The sequence below is a fragment of the Staurois parvus genome, unplaced genomic scaffold (genome assembly GCF_062004578.1).
Source record: "Staurois parvus isolate SC_StPar_1 unplaced genomic scaffold, SC_StPar_1.0 ptg000298l, whole genome shotgun sequence".
Classification (NCBI taxonomy): domain Eukaryota; kingdom Metazoa; phylum Chordata; class Amphibia; order Anura; family Ranidae; genus Staurois; species Staurois parvus.
The window spans coordinates 258,918-273,092 of record NW_028318094.1 but is presented as its reverse complement, the minus strand read 5'-3'; the positions used below and the strand labels follow the sequence as shown (position 1 = coordinate 273,092).

Genomic DNA, 14,175 nt, shown 5'->3' with positions numbered 1-14,175 from the left:
CTCTGAGTAAGGGCTAGATAATAAGTAATGAGCCATAAATTTCATCAACATAGGTGGTAGTTCTTCCTTTTAAAGTGCTTATTAGCTTGATGAACCCATATGTCTTCAGCAATGTGTTTATATTTCTTCTGTCTGACTGTCACTTTTTGTTTTTTGCCTTTTAATTGCATTCTGGTTAATGTTGGAACTACTATACAGCAACACACTATTCATGTAGCGGTAAGTTCCAGGCCTTCTCATGTCTCCAGAGCTCACTATCCACACCAAAGCAATGACCAACATACAGCTTTATTCTAACAGTAACCATATCTGCTTCTCTGCTTCCTCAGAGAATGCGCTTTTATTCTGGTCATGCCTTGTCTTGCATGGTTAGCATATATTATTGACACTTGTTCAGATGCTGTGCCACTAAAAGTATCTGCCACTTACAGGACAAGTATGGCCGTGGTACGAGGCTCCAGCGTCAAAGACCAGGCGTTCCCATCACACCCCTATCTGGACTGACGTAAGTACAGAACTATTGTTCCAAGTATACTGTGCACAGTTTTCAAGGTAATGTAAGGTGTTAAACAGAAATTGGTGCACAGGTAAAGTGTATGTATGCTCACGGGGGATTTGCATCTCCAAATGTAAAAGCTGATATATAGAAAATCTAAAATTGAAGAGTTTTCCATGAAAATAATTTGTATTTCTGCAAGAGAATAGGAAATCTAAGGCTTGGCTGTAGCGAAGGCTTTATCTTACAGGGTGATTGGAAGTTTCCAATGAAAGCCCTGTATAAAAACCTATTTACAAGGCTGGTTAAAAATGAAGGAATAATGAAAAGTTGTGCATGCTATATCAAAGCCTAAAAACAAAAATTGAATCTGGCTGGTACCTGGCATTCACCTCCTTCAGATACTGAAAAACACCAGTGCCTAGTGCAGGGATACAGACCATAGAAGCTTGGTGACTGACCTATTGCAGACACAGCTTATGTATCCCGCAATCCATGGTGTGTTCTCTGAGAAAAGAGGGGAAAACATATCCTTCTTAGAGAAGCCAAGGAAAGCTAGCTTTGCCCCTTCTTCCTTTTTTTTTTTTTTTTTTTAATTTTTAGTTATGTATATAGAGAGTAAAGATCAGAACGTGTGTGTGTGTGTGTGTGTGTGTGTGTGTTTTGTTTGTTTTATAGCCGTGTCCTCATTATTTAGCAGGGGGTTTCACTTCTTCTTGCCTGTTTGTTGGGTCTCCGAGTAGGGCGAAGGGGACCCCCCAAAAAAGTACATTCTCTAGTAAAGTAGGGGAAAAAGAGTAAGGTGGGTAGCTGTGGAACTATGGCAGCTGATAATGGATGGTGTGTAGGGAAACCGGTACTGAGCAGCACTTCTAAAAAGTGGAGACAAGCTCTGTGCAGAAGAAGGTGAAACAGGAAGGCACTTCTAAGTGCAGTATTCCAGGTCAACTTTAATAAAAAGAGGTTAAAAACACTTTCAATGTGGTAGTAAATCAGGCTCTAATGTGGTCCGTCCGTAGCAGGGCTCTGTCCTCTAAGCGATGGAGCCGCTGTGCCAGCCAGCAGCTGCAGGAGGAGCTTGAGGAGAGGTGTTAAAGATGGCCGCCGCTCAGTTTATAAGTCCAGTACGTGATCCTCAAATCTTTTCAGTAAAAGGAACAGTTGCAGCTTCTGTTGTCATTTAGGAGTTGCATGACAAGGTAATGGTTGATGTACATTTATTCTCTTTCCAGTCTGAAAGAAGGGGAAGATCAAAAGGAGATAAAAATTGAGCCAGCACAGGCAGTGGATGAAGTGGAGCCTCTCCCTGAAGACTATTACACCAGACCTATCAATCTAACTGAAGGTAACCGGTTTTGTTCTAGATAATGGCATGTTTCAGAGAATATAGGGCTCAATAATCAAAAGGGATCATGTCTTGCTTTGAATGAGCTGTTTTTTGCAATTTGTGTTTGGAAGGTAACCGTTCACGATTTTCCATTGGTTTAGGTATTCAGCAGAGGCATGGATGAATCGGTTAGTCGTACTTGTTTGAGATCTACCTTGAGCATTAGATATTGTCTTTGGCTCAAACTGTGCTAACTTTGGGGGAGACACATCACTGAGTATAATTCTGCAGAGGTGGTGTCATCGTATATAGGATGTGTGTAGAACGTCCAGTCCTTCTGCCCTGTTTGTTTTCCGCCCCCCCTTCCCCCAGGCTGCATTACCAAGTACATAGAGCAGATCTGGCAACTGTATCTGTCAAAGAAAAAAAAAAAAAAAGCCTGACAATGTTTATCAACAACCTTGCTCAGCCTAATATAGAAAGATGCAAAGAAGCAGTGTCTCCTTTTTTTGTATCTTTCTGTTTATTCATCTTCAGATCAATTTTTGATCTGTGGATTAAGCCAGTTAAAGCAACCCAACAAGTATTTAAAAAAAAAAAAAAATTGAATGAAATATTCCTGATTAACCCTTCGTTTACTCTAATTAGCCCTAAATAATTCATTCTCCTTCTCCATTCAATTCTAATTTCTGATTTTTTTATTTTTTTTTTTCTCTAGTTTATTAACTTTTTTTTTTGTTTGCTTTATATTTTTACACCTTTTTATATCTATTTACACACCACACGCTGGAGAGAAAAAAAAAACACTTTAATTTGTAAATAACTTTGTATCAAAATCATAATTTTAGTGTCATTTTAAACAAGATGAAAATCAGAATAAAACGCACACATTTCATGTGCAGTATCACTATTTATTTTTAAACTAACACTGCTTAAAAAAAAAAAAAAAAAAAAAAAGTGCCGTTTATTTACTAAAACTGGAGTGCAAAATCTGGTGCAGCTCTGCAAAGAAACCAATCAGCATTCAGGTTTTATTACCAAAGTTTAATTGAACAAGCTGAAGTTGGAAGCTGTTTGGCTACCGTGCAAAGCTGCACCAGATTCTGAGCACATCCGTTTTAGTAAATCCACCCCAGCGAGTTTCGTTATTTTTAATTTAATGATTGTCTAAAATGTTGCAGGACAAAGCCTTGTTTGTACTTATAAAAGCAATATATGTTATCGTAAGCAATGACAATATTATCGCTGAATAAACAGGTCAATATCAGAAATGTAAAAAATTGCTCTGGTCCAATAGGGGTGTACGGGTGTGAGAGGTGAAGTGGTAATCTTCTTGGGTAAGCTGCAACACCACCTAGGGTAGGGAGCATGGATTGGTGACTTTAACATGCTGGGGAAGGGGCTGTCAGCAGACACTCTTACACTAGCCTGAATGGGTAAAGTGACAGCATCTGTCATACTCTTACTTTTCCCCTTGTTTGTGTAACTGGTGACACTATAGTGGTGGTTCCCTCATCCTGTCCACAGCTCACTGTCTTTAGTACTTCACAAAGATTCTCATATTCTTCTCTTCTTCTTGTGGTAGTTACTACCCTGGACCAGCGCCTGCTACAGCCTGACTTCCAGCCCATCTGTGCCTCTCAGCTTCACCCTCGCCACAAACATCTCCTCATCAAGCGATCTCTTCGATGCCGGGTATGCCAGCCCTAGTAGTTTAATCCCAACATGGGAAGAAGGAGAGTGACTAGAAGAATGTAGTGTGATTTAAATGTGTTTTGTCATTCTTGTGTTTTCCAGAAATGTGAGCATAATCTGAGCAAACCAGAATTTAACCCCACATCTATTAAATTTAAGATTCAGCTGGTTGCAGTGTGAGTACTGAAAAACCTAGATGAATAGAAAGTGATTGTATGATATCAGTTTGAAATCTTTTAGACTGGCTGCAGTGAAAAAGTTCTCTGTAAATGAAACTCGTCTCTGTATTTGGCCCTGCTCTGTTGGTCATTATTGGCTATAAAGAAATGTGTTTTTTTGTAGTGTTGTTGTTAATACATGCAAAGACGCCCCAACATTGTTTTTGGAAAATACACTCACAGCCACTTTATTAGGTACACCTTGGTAGTGCCAAGAAAATATCCGGCACACCATTATACCACTACCACCAACCTGAACCATTGATACAAGCTTTCATGTTTACGCCAAATTCTGATCCTACCATCTGAATGTTGCAGCAACCAGTCTGCCCATTCTCCTCTGACCTTTTGACATTGACAAGGTATTTTTGTCCACAAAACTGCCTGTGACTGGATATTTTTCTTTTTCAGACCATTCTCTGTAAACCCTAGAGATGATTGTGCGTGAAAATCCCCAGGGGCGGACTGACAACTCATGGGGCCCCCGGGCAATAGGGGATCATGGTACCCCTGTGTCCTTGCCCAAATTTAAAAAAGCCTATGAAAAAGGTACCAGGGGCATCTCATGGGGCCCCCTACTGACCCCGGGCCCTCAGGCAGTGCCCAAGTTTCCAAATGGTCAGTCCGCCCTTGCTCAGACCAGCCCATCTGGCACCAACAACCATGACACGTTCAAAGTCACTTAAATCCCCTTTCTTCCCCATTCTGATGCTCAGTTTTAACTTCAGCAAGTAGTCTTTACCACATCTAGATGCCTAAATGCATTGAGTTGCTGCCATGTGATTGGCTGATTAGCAATTTGTGTTACCACGCAATTAAACAGGTGTACCTAATAAAGTGGCCATTGAGTGTATTTATATTGTGGGACCAATTACATTTTAGTAATTTCTCATATACCTAAAAACGAGAAGCTTTTGTATCAATGAATGGTACCAGAGAAATGCCTGATCTCATGGGGATAAAAAGCTTTCCAGATTTCTTTATTTAGTGGGTGATTCATTGCAGGCTGGAAGTGGTAAAATGTATCATTCTAATTTGTTGACTATCATTGATTTTATGCAGGAGCTATGTGCCAGAAGTGAGGATTATGTCAATTCCAAACTTGCGCAACATGAAGGTCAGTATTGCTTTGACTTTTTAATGTACTATAGTATTTTCCAAATTGGAAACGAGGAAGTGATCACCACTTAATCCAACCACAAAATCACAATCGCACATAGTGGGGAAAAATATGTGCAGAGACACTGCTTGTAATTCTTCTGAAAGCCAGCTGATCACTGCTTGTGAAAAAAAACATCCTGTAAATTCCGGTCAATACTTGTTGTTCCTCATGCTTTAGGGACAGTGTACATCACATGCAGTCCAGTGCGGGGTTTTTTTTTTTTTTCCTGAAACACATGGACAGTAGATTACATCGATTCCAATGGCAAAGATCACACCATTTCAGTGCGTTTCAGTACAGCCAACAAAAGTAGAACATGCTGCACTGTACTGGAATGTGGCAAAATGCACCAAGACACATTACACCAAAACAAGTAAGGAAAGTTTAAGAAATATATAGAAAACAAAACTGAAGGAAAAAATGCATTTGGAAGGCATCAAAATATGTGCATGCAGAAATACATCTGGAAGGCATCCAGACTGCATTTCTGTGGTGTTCGCTGGCCCTTAAAGCAGGCCTTCACCCACAAAACTCTTCATCATTCTCTTCTCCAAACTGTTACAAAGTTTAGAATTTAGGTGGGGTGTGTGGGTGTTTTTTTTTTTTTTTGTTTTGTTTTTTTTTCTCCGGGGGGGGGGGGGTGGTGAGTACTTAATTTTAGTGCTCCCACTTCTTGCCTTGCCTAGACAACGATGATGTACCCTTGTCTCAATCACTCCACCTTCAGCCTCCTGGGATACAGGTCACATAGGCTATTGGTCTCCCTGCAGTCAATGATCTTAAATGTGCAGGAGGGGAAAGCTGTGAGTGATCTTGAAATGCCAGCCAGCTTCCAAATGCAAGATGGCGGTGCAATGATCTGAAGCCTTGCCAAAAATCTGGTGCTTGGAAGACAGTGCTGGACTTTAAGGACTGGAAAGCATGTGTTTCTTGAAAGTCAGCAATTACAGTGCTTGTACCTGCTGACCTTTATTTTCCCCAAAAGCCAGGCAAAGTTCCTCTTTAAAATGTAGTTTGGCCTGGAATTTTTGATGTTGCTGGCTTAAGTGAGCACGAAAAAGGCATACATTACCAAACCCCAGTAACCATGTAGCCAATGTGCCTAAAAAATATTTTTCCTCTATTAAAGTTAAACTTTCATCTTTTTAAAATATACAGTTAAGTCCATAATATATTTGAACACTGGCACAATTTTAGATTTTTTAAAGTATTTACCAAAGCATATTCAAGCTATAGTTCTATAATGGATATGGGCTGAAAGTGCGCACTCTCAGGTTTAATTTGAGGGTATGTACTTCCAAATTGGAGGAAGGGTTTAGGAATTAGTAGCCATCTCCCCCCCTTTTTCAGTGGTCCAAAAGTAATTGCACAATTGAATCAAAAGCGGTTTCATAGCCGGTGTGGGTTACTCTGTTATTTCTTCATCAGTTAAGCAGGTAAAAGGTCTGTAGTTGATTCTAAGTGCGGTATTTGCATTTGGAATCTTATGCTGTGAACCTACATCATGCGTTCAAAGGAGCTGTCCATGCAAGTGAAAGAGGCCATTGTAAGGCTTCAAAAACAAATCAAATCCATCAGAGAGATAGCAGCAACATTAGCAATGGCCAAATCAATAGTTTTGTACATTCTGAGGAAAGAAGAACGCATTGGCGAGCTCCGCAACATGCATTCTGCAGTGTTTAGAGATATACCGTCAGCCCAGATTCCACTAAATGCAGCAAAGCTGATTGGATGGTACTTCACAGTACAGATGGACAATGATCCAAAACACAGCAAAGGCAACCCAGGAGCTTTTGAAGCTTTTGAAGTGCATTGCACTTGCTGAAGGCAAAACTAAAGGCAGAAAGACCCACAAAGAATAACTGAAGACAGCTGCAGTTAGAGCCTGGCAAAGAATCAGAAAGGAGGAAACCCAGTCTTTGGTCATGTCCATGGGTTCCAGACTTCAGGCAGTCATTGCCAGTAAAGGATTCTCAACAAAATATTAAAGATGAACATTTTTTTTTATGATTATATTAATTTGTCCAATTTCTTTTGGTTCCTTGAAAAAGGGGGGATGGCTACTCTTAAGAGCTGTAATTCCTAAACCCTTCCTCCAATTTGGATGTACATACCCTCAAATTGAATCTGAGAGTGCGCACTTTCAGCCCATATTCACTATATAACTATAGCTTGAATATGTTTTGGTAATTTCCTGAAAAAAGCTAAAATTGTGCCTGTGTCCAAATATATATGGACCTAACTGATGTGAAGCAGACACCTGCAGCAGCCTCTGTCCACAGTGCAGTTTACATACAGTTTAATTCCTAAGCAAGCAACCTCAAAACTAAATGCAAATTTTGACAAGAATGTAGACATTTTCTGGCTTGCCATTCACAACTCCTGTATTGGAGGAACTGGCTGCCATAGATTTCAGGGGCCAAATTTACATATTTAAAAGAGCTATGGGAGTGTACCCTCCCCACAAATCCAAGTTCTTGACTGAACTGTCTTTTGCTTCCAAATATTTCAGCTTTGATTCCAACTGTTACTAGACTAGAATTGCTTGGCTGTATCAGAGCGATTGTAGTTCTACTGCCATGTTGTTTATAAAAAAAAAAAAATCACACTTTGCCATAAGGGAAGGCTTGCTATGAATTTTGAAGTTGTGTTTTATTGGAGAACTAGCTCTGTACAATGGCAAAGGACTTGCATTTATGTCCATCCAGTTCTGAGATTTCTACAGCAGTCGTTGCTGTGATTTCATAAAACTAAACTTCTGAGCTTCTCTTGCTTTCACTTTATCTCCTTTTTTTTTTTTTTTCTATCAACCCGCTCCTTGTTGAGCACTGTTTTGTCTTTGTGCGACCTATCTCTCCCCCAGTCTGAGCTGTGCTGTTCAGGGAGTGCAAGAGGCTGACACCAACTCAAATGTAGGGGCTTAGACTGCTTGCATTTTAATATAAACCTATAATCCAATCCACAGCATGCCGTGTTATCACTCATTAATAAATGCAAATAAATAAAAATGTGATGATGAATAAAGAAAAGTTTGTGCAAATAGTGTAAAAGTCCAACACCCATATGATGAGTCCAAACTGTATCATCATTTGAAATCTGTGTGCCCCAGTTCCACTTGTTGGAGAAACACACCATGTGTCCTTGCATCTGGTGAGGATGTCCGCTTACCAGAAGATGTCTCACCTAGACAAGTCAAAGAACACTTGTATGAGTAAACTGAGTGATCCAGACTCGCATAGTGTAAAATCCTTTTTTAGGATGCTTTATTGTGGTTAAAAGTACAAAAAAGAAAAAAAAAAAATCTCATGACGATCTGCATCAACTGTGACTGCAAATCCCACAGTGTAATGCGGGAATGCACAAAAACGTGGTGACGTCGCGACTTCTGGTTCCACTCTACAATCTAGCCTATGCTGCAGCATTTTCACATTGTCCCCTGCAAAGTCGCACAACTATCTGTTGAGTGTGCTACTGACGTCCACCTAATGCAACCTCCTATGATGGTATGGCAGTGATGCTGCACTGCTTTGTGAACTCAGAACAGAGTTGCCACTCGCATGTAGTCTGTGCCTGCTTACACTACACTGGGATGAAAGAAATGCTGCAGGGGGGGGCAATGGCTATAAACATTGTCCCTGCTGATTCATAAACCTGTAGCTTGTCGGTCAGCAGCTGGCCACACCTAGTCCTGCTCACAGACTCCTGGATTGCAAGCACTGTCTCTGAAGATCACAGTGGTATGATCTTGGTAACAGTGTCGGGGGAGGCATGTGAGAATCAAATGTAGGAAGAATTGGCTCAGTCAGGGGAGGTAAAGGAAGTATCTTAATCGTACAATCAGTGTTAATTTCGTCAATGAAAATATTTTTGTCAACTAAATTAAAACTATTTTAGTCGACTAAGATTTGACTAAAACAACTCAGATGACTAAAATACGTCTAAAACTAAAATGGCATTTTAGTCAAGACTATGACTAAATCTAAATTTAATGTCAAAATTAACAATACAGGACACAGGCAAAGTATTCAAAGACCCTGGATTATAAACTCTTACCTTCAGGTGATTTGATACTTGCAAAGCGTTCAAGGACATGCCCCCCTGAGCACCTCCTCAGTTTGCACATTTTATGACTGTAATACAGGAGCCTGTGTAATAATACAGAACTGCATTCATTTGTCTTTTAGTTCCGAGTTCAGCTTTAGGGAAAATTGTGTCTGCATAAACCCCTCCTGTAAGTAAAGCTTTATTTTGTTCTGGTGATGACTAGATTTTGTGTTGCAGGAGAGCCAGGTTCTGCTGACTCTGACTAACCCTGTGGAGAACCTCACTCATGTGACGCTAATGCCATGTGAAGAGGGGGATCCCTATGACATCAACAGTACCGCTAAGGTATATTCTTTTACCTAATGACTTTTATTTCTTTTTAATACTGTAGCTTGTACTTAAAGATAATGTGTGGCCACTGCAATCAAAATGGATACCTTTTTATTTAAATGTTTTTTTTTTTTTGCGTAGAATTAGTCTTTTACTGGGGAGATTTTTCGTCCCTTATTGTTGAGCTGCTGTTGCAAGAACCTGCAGTAAAACGTGTAAGGTCCCTTTCACATGGGTGATTTGATCAGATTTACCTGTCAGTTTTTCAGGCATATCTGATCGGATGGTATATATATCCAGTGGGTGTAACCAGACTTGTGTCAGTTTTTACTACCTCCAATCCAACTTGGTCTGCTTAAAAAAAAAAAAAATGGAAGGGGATCCGCCCCCCCCCCCCCCCCCCTCCATCTAGGCAGATTGGATAGGGCAGTGGTGGGCAACCTTTTTTTTTCAACTTAGCCAAATCCCGCCAAAACCACGATTGAAATTTTATTTTGAGAGCCACATTTTTAAAACTGAAAATACATCCCCTATATAGTAATTCATCCCCCATATAGTAATTCACCCCCCATATAGTAATTCATCCCCCCTATAGTAATTCATCCCCCCTATAGTAATTCATCCCCCCTATAGTAAGTCCCCCCTGTGTCAATTCACTTACCTTTGCTCCGCGCGTTCCTCTCGCCGTGTTCCTGCGCTGTTCTGGTCTTCAGGGCGGACTGTGAGAGGAGAGGAGTTCGTCACGCTGCCCTGCCTACATTCTGGCTGCCCCGCCTACATCCTGACAGCTGCAGAGTCCTGACTTTTGGGGCAGCCGCCCGAGAGGAGGGAGGGGGGCGGCCGCCCGAGAGGAGGGAGGGAAGGGGCACGGGCGGCCGCCCGAGAGGAGGGAGGGGAGGGGCGCAGGCGGCCGCCTGAGAGGAGGGAGGGGAGCGGGCGCCCGGCACACAGAAGAGCCGCATTTAAGTTTGTAAAGAGCCGCATGTGGCTCGCGAGCCGCGGCTTGCCGACCACTGGGATAGGGGAGTGGAGTTGGATGTAACTGGACACCCGGCCACCCATTTGAGCAGAACAGGCTCTGTCTATGTCTGCTCTGCATGAACTGAACCAACACAGACCTGTCATCTGCCTACTCTGTTATGATCAATGGGATCAGTGGATAGATCGTCTTATGTCGAGCAAACTGGATTCTAGCCATGTGAAAGGGGCCTTAGGGTGAGTACAGGATAAATCCCATATTAATATTAAAAGTGTAAATTGGCAGCACTTAACACTTTTAATCTGATCTTGGCGTGTTTTATAAGGGTACACCTTTTCTGATAGCAGTTGGGAGGTTTTTTGTGTGTGTATTTTTGTTTGTTTTTTAGATGTATTTATAAAATTTTAATTAGGCTTAGCTGTTTTATTTTAAAAATCCAGTGGTTTTGTTTTTTTTTTATTTTGTGTTGGGAGTATAAATTGAGATTGAGGTTCTAACCCTTCCTTGTGGCTGGAGTTCAGCTTTAAACCTGCACCCGCTATTTGTATTAGTTGAAATGCAGTCTTTCCTGAACAGAGCACTAAATACTTGCCTTTCAAGCTGCCCACATCTCTGAACGCTTCTGCATTGAATGGCAAAGCTTCATCTTCTGTGTTCATTGGTTCCAGGAGTGTCATGTTGTCATCCCTCCTCACCCTTTCTACTCTTTGTGGTTTTCTCCACTGACCACCCCTACATCACCACAAAACGTAGCTGCCGACTGGAGGATCCACAGTGCACAGCACTAAAACAAAGTTTGCTGAAAGCAAAAGATCTTTTGAGGTTGTTTTATTCAACCCAGAAGAGTTGGTAATGCAGACAGAGGCATGTGTGTGTTGCTTTTAATGTCTTTTCTTTTTAGGTTCAGTGCACACCTACTGTAAGTGATTTGAAGCACTTTTCTGGAAGTGTTTCAACGATCTACATAGTATTCCTACTTGATCCTTTGGTGCCCATTTACACCTGAGGGCTGTGTCACTTGAAGCTCAAAAGAGTATTTGAGCTTCTTTTTTAAGGCAATCGTGTTTTTTGGTCCTTCAATGGGAGTGCAGCAAAAAATTCACGTAGTGTGAGTATTTCACGCAATTTCTTGCCTCTTCTTCCCATAGTGACTAGCTTTTCATTTAGGTAAAACAAAAATGGTCTGAAAAACACGGATACAAACATGCAGTAAAAAAAATGGTCAAGAAGCTCAGTTGTTGTGAACCTAGCCACAGGGAGGACTGCATTTCAACTTTGAACATGACAATTGAGGAGCTTTTGGTAGATTCTCTCAGTATACAGATATGCATAATACAGCTTTTTTTTGTCATTTGCAGGTGGTTGTGCCTACAAAGGAGCTGGTCCTGGCTGGCAAAGATGCTGCTGCAGAGTATGATGAATTGGCAGAGCCGCAGGAGTTCCAAGATGACCCAGAGTAAGTGGCCTGTGCTAGCCTTCCCTTGACTGTCTAATGTGGTGGCCTACTGGTCACATGTTGTTCAGCTTCTCTTAACAGTTATGCTTTACATTCATTCTTGAATATGTATTCTGTATTGTTGCATGACTAACAGTGGTCTATCTTCTGCAGTGTTGTCGCCTTCAGGAAAGCCAATAAAGTGGGGGTGTTTATAAAGGTTACCCCACTGCAAGAAAAAGGAAAGGTGATAGTAAGCTTCAAGCTTAAGCATGACTTCAGAAACCTGGCTGCTCCAATCCGACCTGTAGAAGACAATGAGACCGTCTCCGAGGCTGTGTGGCTGACGCACCATGTAGAGCTTGACTTGGGCCCTGTGGTACAGACGGCCCCCTAGAAGTGGCAGTGTTTTGTATAGTACAGGAACATGTTGCTGGGGTATATGTTCATCTCCACCTGGAGACCACTTGTGGAGAAAGAGCTGAATAGTGCACTTGTGCTTGGAGGTTGCTGGCTAGCCCTGTCTGTAAGCAGTTATTGTGGGAATTCACTACTAGGTCACCCCTGATCTCTTTAACACTGAAACAATAGATAAAGTAGCTGTGAAACACAACATGTATAAACTGTATAAAGTACTAGACAACTGACACCGCTGGGTAGTTAAGAATCGCGGCGTGACTCAACCCACTACTTCTAACTAGAGCCAAAATGCAAGTTTTGGACTGACTTGTCTTCTTTAATAACTCAAGTCCTTTCATGAATTTGTATTTTGGTGTTTAAAAATTCTGTGCATAGTTCAAAAAGCGGTATTGGACTGTAGCTCATGACAGCCAATCAGAAGTCGACTTCCCTCAGATTGACTAATGCAGAGGAACCATTTTCTGATTTGGCTGCTGTGGAGTACACTGTTATTGCTGCTTGTGTTATGCCCCATTCTTTACAAATTAATATTTTATTTACTGCTGTACAACAGTTTACACTTCTGTAAAAACTTTTACAGATAATTGTGAAGGGAACAGAGTCTTGAGAGCTTCACAATTGGTTTCTGTATGCCGTATTTGTAAGGCAGCCTAAAAAAAATGAAAAGCTGTTTTATCATGGGTACCACATTTGTTGTCATCCATCATACCCATTTTATTTAAATGCCCCTAAAATATTTTAAACCATATGTTACATTACAATTATTTAGTGTTCTATTCGCCACTAAATGGTTTGGAGGGTGTTGTGTTTGTTTTTTTTTTTTTTTTTTTTTTTTTTTTTTTTTTTTTTTGATATATGAAGAGTGGACCAGATCTGGAAGATGTTGTTGGTCCTTGTGTATTGGGGGCTCTGAAGGAAAGACAGTTGTTGGCTATAGCAGCCAATCCGCTCTCCCCTTTCTTTTCTAGCAGTATGGGAGAATGAAAGGTAACTTCTAGCAACTATGTGTGGTTCATTCTTCAGACATAGGGATAAATAAGGCCCATTGTGCAATTTAGTAAGTTATGTCTGAGCTATTAAATTTCACAAATGGCAACTGTAGTAGTGATTGAGAGCTAGTCATTTTTACCTGTTCATGCTGTGGTCAAGCAACAGCTCATTTCTCCATTGTATTAAGGTTATGTGATTACACATGATCACCTTGATCAACATGGTTCACCATCATACAAAGGATACAAACTGTTTACTTATGTGCAGTGCGTACAAGAAGGCAGCCTTCTTGGGTTTGCTTTATTCTTGGATAACACTAAGTATAACAATTGTCCTCTAAATAATTTCCATAGTCTTGGACTGGAGATGTTCTCAATCTCACCTTCTGTAGGATCTTTTCCACATCTTTCCATTGCAGCAGCCATTTTTTTTTTGTGCCTTGATGTACGCTTGGAAAAGGTAGTACTGAGACAGGATTATGACCATTCATTGCCACCTTTTTTATTTGCTGCATACTAAAACCATGTCATTACTATTCCTGTAAATAAAAGGTGTTCTCATGTCAGTTGTTTCAGTAGCAGAACGGCTATGTGTGAACTTCATGACGTTGAAGGTTGTGGCCATGAGAGTGGGGTTTGGAGGTCACGTCAGATCCCAGTCTTCTCTTCTGTTTCATGTTGGGCTGCATTTGACTTTTTTATATTTGGGTTTGGTTTACTTGGGACCAAAAAAGAAATTACAAGTGATACACAATACTGGCAGTCTCTGCCCTGATGATGCCATTGTGCTTAGAGGATATTTCCAAAATTTTTTTTTTTTTTCTTTTTTTGTAATATACCCTTCCTTTATGCTTTATGATGGATCACATAATAGAGGTTATGCAGCTTGTACCCTTAGACTTTGTGGACCAATCCTCAAATGTTATCTTAAGGCCACTCTGCTTGCTATAAAAACAATGACAATAGATCTGTAGTTTGACTTGTGCTCTAAAAGGTGTTAAGGCCTACTTTATCTGTCACTTCAGCTGCTCTTTGCTACTGTCCCCTTCTGGCTAATCTGCGTATAGATCACTTATTCTC

At 40.8% G+C, this 14,175-nt stretch overlaps 1 protein-coding gene across 2 annotated transcripts in view; it reads left to right on the top strand.

The window, feature by feature from the left end:
* Positions 1 to 13,661, top strand: part of DCTN4 (dynactin subunit 4) — a 31,234-nt gene extending 17,573 nt beyond the window's left edge. The window contains exons 6-14 of one of the 2 annotated variants that reach the window (XM_089682780.1): positions 199 to 219; positions 432 to 505; positions 1,729 to 1,841; positions 3,409 to 3,518; positions 3,621 to 3,694; positions 4,799 to 4,853; positions 9,180 to 9,287; positions 11,610 to 11,707; positions 11,861 to 13,661. In XM_089682780.1, the coding sequence (XP_089538906.1) occupies positions 199 to 219; positions 432 to 505; positions 1,729 to 1,841; positions 3,409 to 3,518; positions 3,621 to 3,694; positions 4,799 to 4,853; positions 9,180 to 9,287; positions 11,610 to 11,707; positions 11,861 to 12,083 (876 nt within the window). In that variant the 3' untranslated portion in view covers positions 12,084 to 13,661. The remainder of the gene's footprint in view (positions 1 to 198; positions 220 to 431; positions 506 to 1,728; positions 1,842 to 3,408; positions 3,519 to 3,620; positions 3,695 to 4,798; positions 4,854 to 9,179; positions 9,288 to 11,609; positions 11,708 to 11,860) is intronic. The other variant, XM_089682781.1, reaches the window with a different exon arrangement.
* Positions 13,662 to 14,175: the final 514 nt, after the last annotated feature.